This window comes from Humulus lupulus, chromosome 3, assembly GCF_963169125.1.
Source record: "Humulus lupulus chromosome 3, drHumLupu1.1, whole genome shotgun sequence".
Classification (NCBI taxonomy): domain Eukaryota; kingdom Viridiplantae; phylum Streptophyta; class Magnoliopsida; order Rosales; family Cannabaceae; genus Humulus; species Humulus lupulus.
The window spans coordinates 4,244,052-4,261,866 of record NC_084795.1 but is presented as its reverse complement, the minus strand read 5'-3'; the positions used below and the strand labels follow the sequence as shown (position 1 = coordinate 4,261,866).

The window sequence follows — 17,815 nt, the reverse complement described above, 5'->3', positions numbered from 1 at the left end:
GAGAAAGGAAGATAAAGACCAAAGAGAATATCTGTGCAAGTGTAATGGCAATAATGATAGACATAAAGAGATTCCTTCCATTAATATTGCAAAGGCATATCTTAAAAAGATAAAAATCTACTCACTTACCAACTATACCCTAATTAAGTTATGCTCAAGAGTTCTTCTAGAGGTGATTCTACCCAACCCTCCAAACAAAAAATGCCATAACTACAAGAATTTGACCAAAACAAGCAATAAAACGAAAAAAGAACAAACACCCACAACCAAAGTTAGCTTCTTTTTTACTAATGTGATTCAACTTAATCCAAATGGGAACCAAAACAAATATACTCACAAAAGTAAGAAATGTATTAGTGAAAAGGTCAGTCATTGGTAGAGCTCAGAAGTCAGAAAGTCAATCAATGGTTGGTTGAATTTCCTATAACTGGTAAAAACAGATAACTAAATGAACAATTCGAGTTGAACAATGAATGATTGATTTGTTCTTGTTTTTTTTTTAAGCATGAGATGGGATAAATACAAAAGTTTCTCCTCAATATTGCATATTAACCAAATTCATGATCCATCCAACGACCCATCATTTCAAAAATTACACAAAATCATTACTATCATCGTTAAAAATATTAAGAGAAAGAGAACCAAACAGAGAAAAAGGAAAGAAATTAAAAATTAATTGACAAAATAGAAAACCCAAAAGGAGAAAGAGAGAGAGAGATGGAGGGAGAGGGAGAGAGAGAGAGAGAACTAAGCTAATAACAGTCTAGAACTAGGGCTAGGAAGGAAGGGGGCGTGGGGGAGGAGGAAGAAGTTGATGGACATTGTGAAGAACCTGGTTGGCCCCAGCTGTGTTCTGAGCTATGAATGGATGACGCAACAGCCTCGCAGCCGTCCACCGCCTTCTGGGGTCTCTCTGCAAGCAACAAGCAATGAAATCCCTGAACTCTCTCGACGCCGTGGCAGGAGCCTCCGGTGGCTGCGACATGCAGATGGCACACATCAAACTCGCCCAATCGCCTTGGCGGCCGACGGCGAAGGGGAATCTGCCGAGATAGAATTCGAGGATGCTGACCCCCAAGCTCCAAATGTCACCGGCGTATCCGTCGTATTGACCCTGATTGAGATCTGTATTGATCCTCTCTGGACTCATGTACGCAATGGTTCCGACAGAAGAATTGCAAGGATCCATGGTCTGTTCCAAGATCCGACTCACTCCGAAATCGGCGATCTTTACCTGGTTTCGCGTATCGATCAGCAGATTAGACGGTTTGATATCCCGATGAACGATCCGACGGCTATGGAGATAGGCGAGTCCACGGAGGGTTTGGCGAGCGAGGTCGGCGAGGTCCTGTTCACGAGGGATCTTCTGACCTTCGAGCGAGCCACGGTCCATGAACTCAAGAAGGACCTCGATTTCACCGTTGTGGTCGAACATATCATGGCACTTGACCACGTTAGGGTTATCAACATCGCGAAGGATCTCGATCTCACGGCAGATCTGGCGACGGACAGACTCATCGTGGTTCCCATAGATCACCTTCAGCGCATAGAGCTTCCCGGTCGGCCGGTGCATCACCTTGTAAACCGTTCCCCCGGCTCCGCTCCCGACTCGGCTCACACGCTCAAGTTCCGAGACATGGATGAGCTGATTACTGTTACCACCACTGCTATTGCTCCCATGGTGATTCTGATTCTGATTCTGGCTATGGTTATGATTCAGATGTGGTCCAGCACCGACCCCGGGGGCGGCGGAAGAAGATGACGGAGCCGACGTCGGAGGAAGAGGAAGAGGCACAGCGAGAGACGGGTCTCGCTGAGGAAGCGGTAGTGTTAGGTCAGGACGACGTCGTCTTGGCGGAGCTTTGCCTGACCCCGGAAAAGAAGACGAAGAAGAAGGCGGCGGCGGAGATTGAATCGGTCTCATAACTCAGTCGCACCTCGCTTTGAATCGGTCCAATAGAGAAATCGCTTTCCTCTCTTTTCTTTTCCTACCTGCGTCGAATTGAGTTTAACTCACAAGAAAAAAAAAATGAATTTTCTTTTCTTTTCCTTTCTTTTCTATTTATCAAAACAACAAAATCCAAGCCCGAACTTGGGGGAGGAGAAAGAAAAATTTTCTAGGGAGAGAGAGAAAATTCCCGGAAAGAGAAAAGAGAGGAAAAAAAATAAACTGAGAGAGATAAATTTATAAAAAATTAAAAAAATAAAAATAAGAGAGAGAAGATCGATGAATGGTGTTGTAAAGGGAATCGGGGGATTTTGATGACGAGGCAAGTCCACGCGCCGTGAGTGAGATTAGGTGGCAACGAAGGATGTGATTGGTTGGAGTTGAAGTGGGGTCCAGCGAGTGAAGCGCGTGCGGTTTGGGTAAGTTAGAAGAAGAGAGCAAAAGAGATTTTGGGTATCTCTGTGGAAATTTAAGACAAAATCTTTGGGTTTTGAACCCAAAAAACACTACTGAGACGGACCCAACCCCAACTCTTACCCTTGGCCTATGCTTATGGGCCACAAATCTCAATACTTTGTGCTATATATTACTGCCTTTAAAAAATAATTCTGTGGTTTTTTCTTTTTTTGATTATTTATAGGTGTGTAGTGTTTGGCCAATTTGAGTCAATGTGTTGTGATCGGATAACTTAAAACTTTAAAGTATGCAAGATATATAAATTAAATGAAACAAGCAAGTACACAATGTATAAATTATAAAACTATAAAGCAAACATCTACACATGAAGAGATCACAACCAGATTTAGGGGTGCACACGGGTTGGATTTTTAGGTTTCAGGTGCATCAGATTCGAGTTTTACAGGTTTTGGATGGAAAAATAGGGTACCAAACCCGCTCCGAAATTTTTTGTTTCTTAGGTGATTTCGAGTTTCGAATGTTGGGTTTGGTACGGTCGGATTGGGTTTCTAGTGGGATCGGTCCAAAAATAGGCTTTGGGCCGAAAATGGGCATAGGTAAAAAATCAAAAATTCGATTTTTTTGATATATTTTTTTTAAAAATTCACATGTTTTTTTTTAAAACTTTGTTGTTAGTTTGGTAATGTTTATTTTTTACAAATTGGGCTTTGGTAATTTTTTTTTAAATGCATTAATCTCTAAAGTCTATTTTTTTTTAAATTATGTTCAGGTGTAACCCGAACCCGTGTGTCCTTAGTTTCAAAAATCAAACCCGACCTGAACTATGTCGGGTTTGGATCGAATTTCACCCGAATCCGACGAATTTTACAAAAAAATTGGGCTTTAGGGTTGCAGGTCGGGCGGGTTTGAGGGTTTTACGGATTTTTCGAGTCAAATGTTCATCCTTAATACTCGTTCGGCCAACCATTCGTTGGCCTAATCTAGTTTTCTCCAAGTGAGGTTCCACTATAATCAAAACTCTGTTACAACTTAGAAATCAAGTAGCCTTGAGCTTTACAACACACTTCTCCAAGTGAACAACTCTTCACGCAAGGTCCGAGACTCTTTTACAATCAAAGTTCTTGAGCTAACTCTCAACTCTCTTGCTCCTTTACAAATTCACTCTATGTGTTTCCCAACGCCCAAAATCTCAACATAAAACTCTTGTGTCTAAAATGAGCTGAATCGAGGCTATATAAAGATGCAGGGCTGCTCTTGATGTTGTAACAAAAATAACTACTTTGCAACATATGGTAGTTAATATAGTTAAGTGAATTAGTTAGTTTAAGAAGGATTATATTACCACATATTAGATTTTTATGATTTTTTTTCCTAAATTAATTTATAATACATAATTATGTCTCTTTTAGTGGGATTTTTTTTAAAGAAGAAACATAATTTTCATTTTGATTATTCTTTTAAACAAACTTAGAGTAGTAGATAGAAATTTGGTCAAGATTTTTAGCATAAATACCTTTTGAATTTTTCACTATATGATAATTCATTGTTCTATAAATTTCTCTTGACAATCAAGTATTTGAGTTCCATTAACAAGGGAAATTTGACTATTGATGCATAAAAGTGACCCATATAACAAAATGATACCAAGCTAAAAAAAATCACATTTTTATCCTAGTATTCTCTTGGATTCCCAAAATGCCCCTATCATAATTTTTCTTGTCTTTTTCTCCTATTATTTTATCCATCTCTATCTCTCACGTTTTCCCCCTCTATCTCTCAAGCTCTCATACAAAAAAAAAAAAAAAAAAGACAAGGCAACCACCATTATATTAATCTATACTAATTTTCGAGCTTGGATTTCAGATATAGGGACAAGTTGTGAATCATTTCAAGGCATGAACTTCATTTTGGATTTCAAATATAGGGGCAAAAATCGTATGGGTAAGTATATATTTGTTGTATGTAGTGAGGAAACTTGTTTACATACGTTGCTTTTGCTATTTTCGAACATATTTGTGTATGTCTTCATGTTTTATTATAATTTTTCACTGTCGAAATGAATTTTTGTTCCTTTCTTGATTTTTTTTCTGGGTTTTTTGTCTGCCTCGATGGACCTCAACAAAACCCTCACACATTTAGGGAAAATGGCTACCTCAATGAGACTCGATGGTCCTCGATGGACCTCCATAGAGGCATAGAACTTAATGTATGTAGTATATGCCTCGATGGGTTCTCGATAGAAGTCGATTTTTTGCTGTTTTATGTTATAGTTTTAATTTTTTACCTATTTTTTTTTATACAGATTTGAATGTTTCCATATTTGTTACATTCAATGGTGTTTGGGAACTGGAAAGTAGGAATTGGATTTTCAGGGATGCTGAAAATTAAGTTTTTCCTTTGATGAAGGGTGTGACATATGAGCAATTGCTTGAGATTCTGTACATTGAGCTTGAAGTGGATAAATGTGTGTATGAATTGAAAATTGATGTCCCATACACATACCTCTCACAATTTGTCAAACCTACCGTTATAAAAAATGATAGGCATGTGCGTGCATTCATTGAGTTAGCATCAAAATCTATAGAGAAGTTGATTCCTCTATGTGTGACATTGGTTAAGAAGGGAGGTATAAGAAATGCATCGGCCTCTCCCAGCGTTAATAAAGAAATTTGATTTGAAGAGAAAATTTCTCCCCCATGTCATGGCTTCAAAGGAACTCAAAGTGAGGTTGGGACATTTGTTCCCGAAACAAATCCAGATGTTATATTCCATGATGATATCCCTATTAGAGATCTGCCATATTTTCATGACACAACGGAGTACGATTCCTATGGCTACGATCCTTATGTCAACGATGATCTTGTTGTTGATGCAACAGATCTTGGTGAGCCAGATATTAGGACAGATTTGCCAACACAAAGTTCAAATGTTATGGTAGTTGAGGAGCGCATAATAGAAGATCGGTAAACACCTGGGACCAGCAGTAGTCGTCCAAGTCCAAGTAAAACCGATGATATTTTTAGATGGAGTTCTCCATTGGATTTAGGTGAAGATCGTAGAACATGGTGTGCTCCCATGTTCACCAAAGTGGATATAGAGGCCTCACATCAACATCATTCCTCAATCGACAAAGCTTTAGGAGAATTGCACCTTGGCAAGTTCTTTCAGAACTAGGTTGAATTGAACACCAAAGCATCCATATTTGCCATGAAGAATAATTTTGAGTTTATGGTGAAGAAATCTGGGACTGATTTGTGGTACATTACTTGCAAGGATCCTGATTGTGGTTGGACATTGAGGGTAAAGAAAAAAAAGTGATATGAAATATTCGATAATACTGTATACAACGAAGTACGCACTACTCACAAGAAACTCGAGATAATGACCACCGTCAAACATCACCGTGGGTTGTTGGCCACCTAATTAAGAAGAAATTTGCTACTGACGGTACTCGGTACATGGCAAACAACATAAGGGAGGACATGAAGCACCATTTTGGGGTCGAAATGAGCTATGAGAAGGCATGGAGATGTAGAGAAAAGACTCTTATGTATGTCAGAGGGACACCTGAGGAATCTTACTCCAAGTTACCTGGGTACTTGTGTCAGTTGGAGCATAAGAACCAGGTATAATTGATTTTGCAGCAGAAGATGGTTGTTTCTTGTATTGTATCTTTTCCCTCGGTGTTTCTAGGCGGGGATTCCAGTACTATCGTCCTGTCATTTGTGTGGACGAGACATTCTTAAGGAATAAGTATGGTGGCCACATGCTCTGTGCTGTTGCATTGGATGCAAACAACCAGTTGTTTCCAATTGCGTTTACATTGGTGGACAGTGAGAACCAAACTCCCGATAGCTGGCATGGCCTCAAAAGCCTAGTATAGAAGTGCGGGGGCATAGCCATAGAAACTATAATTCGACTCCTTCTATTTTTTACTTGAGCCTTCTGTGACAGTCAGAATCCCGTGATCCGTAAGGGGAAAGACCGGGTAAGCTGTGCAATCCCACACCGCCTGGGGAAGGTCAAGTGTGATGATTCTAAGACTGTGAAGGTATGGGACTGCACAATTGAAGAGGGCTCAAATGGATTAATGGGTACTACCTATATCAGCAAGATGCATCTTCTTTTCGGTAGCCCATCACTTGAGAACTTCAAAGTTAAGCGTGCTTGACCTAGAGTAATCTAAGGATTGGTGACCTCCTGGGAAGTTTTCCCAGGAAGTGTGCGAGTGAGAACAAAGCACGCTGGAAAGACTTGTGTTGGTTTGTAGGGCCAGTCGTCATTCCAGGAAGCAGCCATAGTGACGTGGGGCGTTACACCCTCTTTCTTCTTCTCCTCATAATATTTCAATTGTTTTTGCATGTCCTTTTGAACTTCTCTAATAACCTTTTTGAAGGACAGCTTCCCCCACAGATACTTGAAAAAAGTAGTCAAGATCCTTAACAATCTTCAGGGAATTATCCCATATCTGTGTTGTCTTCTCTGGGGCATTCAGCACCCCCTCTATCAAATAGCACAAACTCAGCTTAAATGCATCTTCTGGGTTTGTCGAGGCATTCAAAGCATCTTCCAACTGGCCAAAACTAACCTTGTAATCACCATTAAAGTATTCTTGGATGATCTGATCACCTGAAAGATGCTCTCTCAACTCATCTGGAGATGGGGTGTTCCCAAAATTCACCAAGTGACTAGAGCAAACTCTGCAATCCCAAATCTGCAAAGAGTGTTGCCCAAGTATAACTGACCCTCTTTAGGCTTCTTGCTTTCCACCTTCCGCAGCATAAGTTGATGCAGTAGAACCCTAGAAAAGCTAAAGGGCTTAGCATTGAAGAATTGTCCCACCGGGCATGCCTTTGCCTGTTCAATTAGCCCGTGCCTCCTAAACTGCTCTATGAGGGTATTCAAGTAAGCACTACCCTTATAGGTGACACGACCAGAAAATTGCTTCTCCAATGGTACAATAAAATTAGGCATCTAAAAATTAGAAGAAAAAAAAACTATTAAAAATACCATCGAGGCATGTTGAGGTTTAAAAGAATCAAACAATAGATAAATTATCGAGGTCTGTCGAGGCCTATCGAGGTCTATCGAGACATAAGTAAAATCAGAAAATACCCAATTTTATCGAGGCCTATCGAGGCCCTTGCAAAATCAGAAAATGCATAGTATTATCGAAGCCTATCGAGGCTTATCAAGGCCGATGCAAAATCATAAAAATCCCTCACCTTTGCCTATTTCGCGATTGTTTAGTCGATCTCGTGGGTTTTCTCGCCTACCCGCCTACTCCGACAATGGTTTCTTGCCATTTTCTGTGCTGTCGTGGTCGTGGAAGACAAAACCACAGTGAATGCGCGAAATAAGAGTGATAGATTTTGGGGATTTTGGTTTCGGGACCAAGAATAAAGAGAGTCCGAGAGAGTAGAGAGAGAAAGTGAGAAACAAATGAGAGGGGTATTTTTGGAACTAATGGAAATACTAGGATCAAACACATATGTATAAAGTGAGTAGGGTATTTTTGCTATGGTACCCCATTTAATGCATCAATAGTTAAATTTCCCAATAACAAATAAGTTTTCTTAGCAAATTTTTTTTAACATAATTTTAAAAAAAAAGATTTTGACTTTTTTTTTTTTCAAATATTATGCATTTCTAAATATTTCTACACTTCTTATTGATATAATTTATTTTAAAACAAACAATTAAATAAAATTTAGAGGCCATTTATGCTAAAATTAAATTAAATATTTTTAGTAAATGTTGTCCCTAGATTTGTCTCATAGAAGTGTATCTCTTGGGCTACTTCATATCATTTGTTTGGTAATTTGTGAATGTTACTTTAGTATTAAATAAATATTTTTGTTTTTTTATATAAAATAAAATTCTCGACAATACTTGATATGTGCTTAAATATTGAGTAAAACATCTCATGTCCAAATATAAAATTTAAAAGTTTTACACATATTAGGCAATCGAAATTTATTATATATTGAAATTTATGGATCAATATAATTCTGGGGAATTTATTTTTTTATCACTTTCTTCACTCTCCTTTAATTATTTTTGATACATGGATTTAATAAACATATATAATATTTTTTTATTGAGCAAATAATATTAAATATTTATTTCTCTAGTATTATACTAGAGAAAGAGTTTGTCTCAAGAGGACCTCAAAGACTTAGATTTACTTATTTAGTTCAATTTGATCACTGTATTTATATTCTTATAATCAACTAAAGAAATAAAAAAATATATTGTTTCTTCATTGGACAAAATAAATCAATGGGCTATGAATTACAAAACAATAAAATCAGTATAAGAATAAGTAAACTCAATATCTTATTCATATGAATTCAAATTGTTTGCTTGTTATTAGTTAAAGGATTAAGACATATAATGGACCAGAAATTTCAATTAAATTGATCACAATCTTGTTTGATTCAAACTCATTACTTGTACCTAATTTTCATATTTCACTTGTAATAAAATATTATTGTATTATAATATTTTGTTTTAAGCTTTTAATATTAATTAATACAAGTAGTATAAGGTTGGTAAATATTATTTGGTTTAGATCAAGGACTCATTATCTATTTTCACCTTTGAATTTTCATTAAAATTAAACCAAAACAAAAATTCAAAATTAAGGCCTCATTGTGTTGGGAGTAATGAATTGTAATTTATATTTTTTTTATTGAGTATTGCTATTTGATACTTTAAGGTGTCCAACATTACATTAGGTGACACTCCATGATTGGTTAGCGATACTCCATAATACTTATTAAATTCAAATAAGTGGGATCCGATATTGGATTGCACCAATAACAGTATGTCGCTTACTTGTAGTATTGAGCACAAATGATGCCCCTTAGCAATCCTCTTTTTTATTTGATTACATTTAAAGTACTAGAATATCATTTTATTAAAATGACAATTCCAAGACAAAATAAAAAGAAAGTTCATTTCAATAAACAATTGAACAAAATTTATTAATTTTTTTTATGGAAAATTACATTTTTAGCCTTTGTGTTTTTTTTTTCTTTTTCTAAATATGCAATCGACCTCTGTATTTTGTTAAATGACAATTCGAACTCTGTATTTTACAAAATAGTACATTAGACCCAATTTTAATTAAAATATTTTTAATTATAAGATCAATTCTTTGGTCGTTAGTGATGCGATGAGTTCAGAGAAGCAAATAAGATAACTGAGAAATAAATATTATATTTGATAATATTTTGACCAAAATCAAATTTATGATACTATTTTAATTCATTTTCTATAACACAAAGATCGATCACATATTTGAAAAAAAAAATACAAGTACCACACTAGTATTTCCCTTCCCTTTATTAATTTATGTTAAATGTTATTTCTCATTCCTCAATATTGTTTATTTCCAACTAAACAGCCTAACATCAACAAACTAGTCAATTTTTTTCTTGGGCCCAAATTCTTTGAAGATGATCATACATGAAAATTTGCATAAATATCTCAAAAGAAAAGCCTCCAATATAAATATGTATATATATATTTTCCATCACTTTCTACGTTTTGTGTTTAGAACACTTTTTGTGGGGATTCTTTATGTGATAACAAATTACATTATATAATAATAATGATAATTAATAATAAAGAATTTGAATGAAATGGGTGATATTATTATATGTATAGAATAGTCCATATCATTTGGTAACATGTACTTCATAAATGTCACAATAACAATTGCCCAAAAAAGTGTTTATATATATGTGGTGGTGTGTGCTATCCTGTCACACAGATCAAAATGACCATATAAAATATAAGAGAAATTGACGAAAATAACTTTTTTTTTTATAATTATTTTTGTACTTTGGGCTACTTTTGATAATTTTTACAAAATGACATCTATTTAAAATTCGATTAGTTGTCTAAGTGACTAGGGCAAACTCTGCAATCCCAAATCTGCAAAGAGTGTTGCCCAAGTAGAACTGACCCTCTTCAGGCTTCTTGCTTTCCATCTTCCGCAACATAAGCTGATGCAGTAGAACCCTAGAAAAACTAAAGGGCTTAGCATTGAAGAATTGTCCCAAGGGCATGCCTCTGCCTGTTCAATTAGCCCGTGCCTCCTAAACTGCTCTATAAGGGTATCCAAGTAAGCACTACCCCTATAGGTGACACGACCAGAAAAATGCTTCTCCAATGGTACAATGAAATTAGGCATCTGAAAATTAGAAAAAAACAACTATTAAAAACACCATCGAGGACCATCGAGGCATGTCGAGGTTTAAAAAAATCAAACAACAGATAAATTATCGAGGTCTATCGAGCCCTGTAGATGTAGCACACAATATTGATGCTGACCACTACTGTCGAGGCCTATCGAGGTCTATCGAGACATAAGTAAAATCAGAAAATACCCAATTTTATCGAGGCAGATCGATGCCTATCGAGGCCCTTGCAAAATTAGAAAATGCATAGTATTATCGAGGCATATCGAGGCCGACGCAAAATCATAAAAATCCCTTACCTTTGCCTATTTCGAGATTGTTTAGTCGATCTCGTGGGTTTTCTCGCCTACCCACCTACTCCGACAATGGTTTCTTGCCACTTTCTGTGCTGCTGTGGTCGTGGAAGACAAAGTCACAGTGAATGTGCGAAATGAGAGTGATAATTTTTTGGGATTTTGGTTTCGGGACCGAGAATAGAGAGAGTCCGAGAGAGTAGAGAGAGAAAGTGGGAAACAAATGAGAGGGGTATTTTTTGAACTAATGGAAATACTAGGATCAAATACATATGTATATCTTTTTTTTTTTTCAAATATTATGCATTTCTAAATATTTCTACACTTCTTATTGATATAATTTATTTTAAAATAAACAATTAAATAAAATTTAGAGGCCATCTATGCTAAAATAAAATTAAATATTTTTAGTAAATGTTGTCACTAGATTTGTCTCATAGAAGTGTATCTCTTGGGCTACTTCATATCATTTTTTTGGTAATTTGTGAATGTTACTTTAGTATTAAATAACTATTTTTGTTTTTTTAATAAAATAAAATTCTCGACAATACTTGATATGTGCTTAAATATCGAGTACTGTCAAATAATTTAATGAGTAAAACATCTCATGTCCAAATATAAAATTTGAAAGTTTTAGACGTATTAGGCAATCGAAATTTATGGATCAATTAATTCTAGGGAATTTATTTTTTTATCACTTTCTTCACTCTCCTTTAATTATTTTTTATACATGGATTTAATAAAAACTAGATACAAATAATGTGCAGTATGCACGTCTGCTTAGTTTTATTTATATAATTTATTAATTATTTTTATTAAATTTATATTAATGTCATATAAATTTTAAATAAATATCATATTTTAATTAAATAATTTATTTATTTATTTTTGTTTAAGTTTATGTTTGTTTTAGTTTTTTAATTTGAGAGTGACTAAAAGAGATTATATATTATATGCTTAATATAATATTAAATATTATACGTGGATTTTAAATTTAAGTTTCTTGCTAGTTTAAAAAAAACAATTTGTTGATAATTGACAGTACATTATATTATATATTTAATATGATATTATTTTAATAAATGAGTTTAAGTTTAAATAAATTTTATTTAAGTTATAAAATATATGATTTTATTATTTTAAAATATCTAAAAAATATCATATTTTAATTATTTATTATTTTAACATAATTATCATTGTAAAATATCTGAAATATATCATATTTTAATTTATTTAATTAATTACTATTTTTAAATAATTATCATTGTAAAATATCATATTTTAATTTTTTTAATTATTTATTTTATTTTATTTAAGTTTATGTGTTTACAAACTACCGTTAAGTATAAGAATATTATGTTAAATATAAGAATATTCTGTTAAAGTTAACATTAAAAAAATAAAAAACCGTTAAAACTAAGAATTTCTGTTATCTACGCACTTATTATATAGAAGAGATATATCATATTTTTTTTTATTGAGCAAATAATATTAAATATTTCTTTTTCTAGTTTTATACTAGAGAAAGAGTTTGTCTCAAGAGGACAACTCAAAGACTTAGATTTACTTATTTAGTTCAATTTGATCACTATATTTATATTGTTATAATCAATTAAAAAAAAATTGTTTCTTCATTGGACAAAATAAATCAATGGGCTGTGACTTACAAAACAATAAAATCAGTATAAGAATAAGTAAACTCAATATCTTATTCATATGAATTCAAATTGTTTGTTTGTTATTAGTTAAAGGATTAAGACATATATAATGGACCAGAAATTTCAATTAAATTTATCACAATCTTGTTTGATTCAAACTCATTCCTTGTACCTAATTTTCATATTTCACTTGTAATAAAATATTATTGTATTGTAATATTTTATTTTAAGCTTTTAATATTAATTAATACAAGTAGTATAAGGTTGGTGAATTTTATTTGGTTTAGATCAGGGACTCATTATCTGTTTTCACCTTTGAATTCTCATTAAAATTAATGAATTTTTTCAGAAATATGATTTTTTAGCTATTAATATGCAAAAATATGGGAAATAAACTTTTTTTGGTTTGTATGGACAAATTTAATTAAAAAAATTAGATTATGGGAAAAAAATATGGCATAATAATGATTTTTTACAAAAATATGGCATAATAATGATTTTTTTACAAAAATATGGGGAAAAAATCCCATAAAAGAGAATACAAGTTTTAAAAAGCCATAAAATAATACTTGTAAAAAAAAAGCCATATTTTTTAAAACTTTATTAAAAAACCCATATAAAATGTAATTTTCACTAAAATTAAACCAAAACAAAAATTCAAAATTTAGGCCTCAATTTGTTGGGAGTAATGAATTGTAATCTATATTTTTTTTATTGAGTGTTCCTATTTGATATTTTAAGGTGTTCAACATTACATGAGGTGACACTCCATGATTGGTTAGCGATACCTCATAATACTTATTAAATTCAAATAAGTGAGACCCGATGTTTGATTGCACCAATAACAGTATGCCACTTACTTGTAGTATTGGGCACAAATGATGCCCCTTAGCAATCCTCTTTTTTATTTGATTACATTTAAAGTACTAGAATATCATTTTATTAAAATGACAATTCCAAGACAAAATAAAAAGAAAATTCATTTCAATAAATAATTGAACAAAATTTATTAATTTTTTTTTATGGAAAATTACATTTTTAGCCTTTGTTTTTTTTTCTTCTGAATGTGCAATTAACATTTGTATTTTGTTAAATGACAATTCGAACTCTGTATTTTACAAAATAGTACCTCAGACCCAATTTTAATCAAAATATTTTCAATTATAAGATCAATTTTTTGGTCGTTAGTAATGCGATGAGTTCAGATAAGCGAATAAAGTAGCTGAGAAATAAATATTATATTTGATAATATTTTGACCAATATCAGATTTATGATACTATTTTAATTCATTTTCTATAATACAAAGATCGATGACGTATTAAAAAAAAAATACAAGTACCACACTAGTATTTCCCTTCCCATTATTAATTTATGTTAAATTTTATTTCTCATTACTCAATATTGTTTATTTCCAACTAAACAGCCTAACATCAACAAACTAGTCAATTTTTTTCTTGGGCCCAAATTCTTTGAAGATGATCATACATGAAAATTTGCATAAATATCTCAAAAGAAAAGCCTCCAATATAAATATGTATATATATATATATTTTCCATCACTTTCAAAGTTTTGTGTTTAGAACACTTTTTGTGTGATAACAAATTACATTATATAATAATAAAGAATTTGAATGAAATGGGTGATATTATTATATGTATAGAATAGTCCATATCATTTGGTAACTTGGACTTCATAAATGTCACAATAACAATTGCCATCCAAGTTGGGAATATAGGATATAATATCCGTTTACAGTGAAAAGAGTTGAGAAGACGTTGTTAATAATAGATTACCGAGAAAAATAGGTAAAAGAAATTTCCATCCAAGATTCAATAGTTGGTCCATTCTTAGCTTCGGTAAAGTCTATCTTGTTGTGATAGGAATGAACAAGAACAAATAAGTTGGTGCTGTGGGCTATCCTGTCATACAGATCAGAATGACTATATAAAATATAAGAGAAATTGGTGAAAAATAACCTATTTTTTTTTTAAGTATTTTTGTACTATCGCCTACTTTTGATAATTTTTTATAAAATGGCATCTGTCTAAAATTCAACCAGTTGTCTAAATTTTTCGACTAGCTGTCTAAAATTTTAGAGTACCCGTCTAAATTTTCGACTAGCTGTCTAAATTATGAGAGGTCATTTTGTAAAGAATTATTAAAACTATGTTAGAGTGCAAAATAACTTTAAAAAATAAGTCATTTTGCCGAGAAGTCCAAGATATAAATACATATAGTTTTTAATTTTATTTTTTATATTCATTTTCCAAAAAGTTATATAGATTACTTTAACATATACAGGTGTTGGATTAATATTGGATATATGTGAGTGTTGTTAATAAACCAAAATTGAAAATATCAAATTTTAAAAGTAGTATAACTCACAACACTAAAAAAAAAGATTATATATATATTTTATGCTTGGATAAAAACAAAATTGGAATGTTCATGTTTTGCAAAACACACTTAAAAAAATTGTGCAAAGCATCTAAAAGGAATTTCTATTGTTTTATAGCTTCTTCCTTTATTTATTTATTTATTATTATTATTTTACCGATATATTTTAAAAAATAAAATTTATGGTCAAGATTAGTTTTGAGCCTAGAACAAGTCAGGCCCAAATTTAAGACTCTCACAAGCCCAGTCCAAAGTTACAAAAGTTAATCAATTAAAATTAATAAAATATATATTAAAATTACATATTTTAATTAAAAAATTATAATATTAAGGATCTAAAAACTACAACATTACCTTAAAAGTCAATCTCAATTAGTGTAAAAAAAATAAAACTAAAATAATCCATTGATTTAAAAATAAAAAAATATCACATAAAAAATTGCCTTTATTGTTTTCCTTCTTATAAATCATAAAAGAATAATGATAGTTATTTATAAGTTTATTTTCCATATTTTTAGAGTAGCACATGGTATGGCCAAATTGAACACTTAATAATTAATTAATTAATTAAAAGAGGTGAGAAGTGAAAAAAGAGTATCAATAGTCACCATGTATATTTTATCTTACTTTTATATAGATATTTTTTCCCACAATTTTTTATGTGTTTGGAATATGCCAATTTTTATTGTGTTATTGTAATTATGTATATATGTTAGGAATATTTGTGCCGAAAATATCCAAATTATTATGTTTGTAACACTTAAGTACCAAAATTATTTTTTTGCCAGCGAAAGTACATTCCGTCTATATTTTGCCACTAAGTCAAGCACGTGATGTCCATTTTGCATATAACCTGTGTACTTTTGTCACAAATATCTCATAATTTTAGTACTTTTGCCGCACATATCTATTAAATTAGATGTTTTCTCCATAAATATTCATTTAATTTGATAATTTCACCAACACATCATAAACACACTTAACGGTTGGAACTGACGGCTGCAACAAAATATAAACGGAAAGTACTTTCACCGACAAAAAAATAACTCAGGTACTTAAGTACTACAAACATAATAATTTTGGTAATTTTGTCGCAAATATCTATGTGTTAATATATCTACGTTCAATACGTAACTTGTTGAACCATACTCTTCATATAACAAAAAAACTATATAATTATGATGGATTTTCACATTGGGTATCAATTTTTGTTTTTGTTTTATTTGATTTAATAATTGAGTTTATGAGATTCTAGTGCTCTTGGGTGTAAAGTTGATGTGGAGTTTTCATCACATGTCTTGATAAAATATTTAAGCTAATTTTGATTATTTTATTTTACGATGGAGTCACTATTTGACTTTTATTCTACAAATGGTATTAAATTAATTATTTATCAATATAATAAGTATGTAATTATAATTTGTATAAATAATAATGGAAATTTATATGGTAGATGCTTTAAAAAGAACTCTAGGGCTCTTTTGTGTTTTCAACTAGTGAATAGTTTTTAATATGATTTTTTTTATAACCATGCATATTATAGTTATTTAGAGCATTCTGTAAATTTTCAGAATATTCCAAATAATTTACAGAGCCGAAAATTAGTTTAAAAACAGGTTGTTGCACATGTGACTAATTTTTTTTAAGTGTGTGTAAAATAATATGTTTGAACATAGTTTTCGGCACTATAAATTATTCATAATTTTTTAAAAATTTACACGATGCTCTAAATAACTACATTATACACGACCATAAAAGAAATCGTGCCGAAAATTGTTCACGGGTCGGAAATACAAAAGAGCCCCACCACTCTGGCTCTTTTTGAAGCCCCTACCATAGAATACTCTAATAATAATTAATTATTTATTTTTACGAGTAAGATCTTTTGATTATTTTATATTTTAGTCCAATTTAAAATTTTGGAAATTTCTATGGTAGGGCTTCAAAAAAAGCCTTACCACTAAGGCTCTTTTGTGTTCTCAAATCGTGAACAGTTTTTGGCGCGATTTTTTTATGACCGTGTATATTGTAGTTATTTAGAGCATCTTGTAAATTTTCAAAAAATTCTTAATAATTTACAATTCTGAAAACTAGTTTAAAAACAAGTTGTTGCACGCGTGACTAATTTTTTTATGCGCGTGGAAAATAACATGTTTGAATATAGTTTTCGGCACAGTAAATTATTCGGAATTTTCTTAAAATTTTTAAGATGCTGTAAATAATTACAATATATACGATCATAAAAAAAAATTGCCCCGACAATTATTCACGGGTCGGAAATACAAAAGAGCCACACCGATGGAGCTCTTTTTGAAACCTATACCATACACTACTCCTAAATTTTTTATATTTAACTTAAAAGATAAAATACTAAATTTTACTAAAATAATAATAATAATATATTTTAATCCTTACCGGTAGTATTCTAAATTAATTTTTATTAATAAACTATATGATAATTTATTATACTACATGACAATTCATTAGTTTATAAAATAAGCTTTAAGGTTACTAAAATGTATCTTAAATAATAAAATATCATAATATAATATAAAAATAATTAATTGATATATTAAGATGTTTACAAATGAGTTTTATAGGTAACAAAAATGTAATGAAATAAAATATGATTTAAAAATAAAATTTTTAATAAAAAAGTGATCAATGAGTATCTTATAGGTATTGGAAGCAACCAAAGAGTAACTTTTTACAACAAAAAATTTCGAGAAGCGAAATTTCTTAATTTTTTTAAAATTTGCTATGCTATACTGACGTGTAACCGATATTTATGTAAATAATTTAGTTGAAAGTATTTTTGTAAATAGTTTAGATTCTAGGTATATAATTATAAAATTTCCCAATTTTTTTTATAGCTGTGGAAAATAAACTA

General features: G+C 31.6%; 1 protein-coding gene across 1 annotated transcript; it reads right to left on the bottom strand.

The window, feature by feature from the left end:
• Window positions 1–518: 518 nt before the first annotated feature.
• LOC133821832 (mitogen-activated protein kinase kinase 5) lies at window positions 519–2,189 on the bottom strand. The gene has a single exon (XM_062253984.1). It carries the CDS (start codon window positions 1,922–1,924, stop codon window positions 776–778), a length of 1,149 nt encoding a protein of 382 aa, XP_062109968.1. The 5' UTR covers window positions 1,925–2,189; the 3' UTR covers window positions 519–775.
• Between the last annotated feature and the right edge of the window lie 15,626 nt (window positions 2,190–17,815).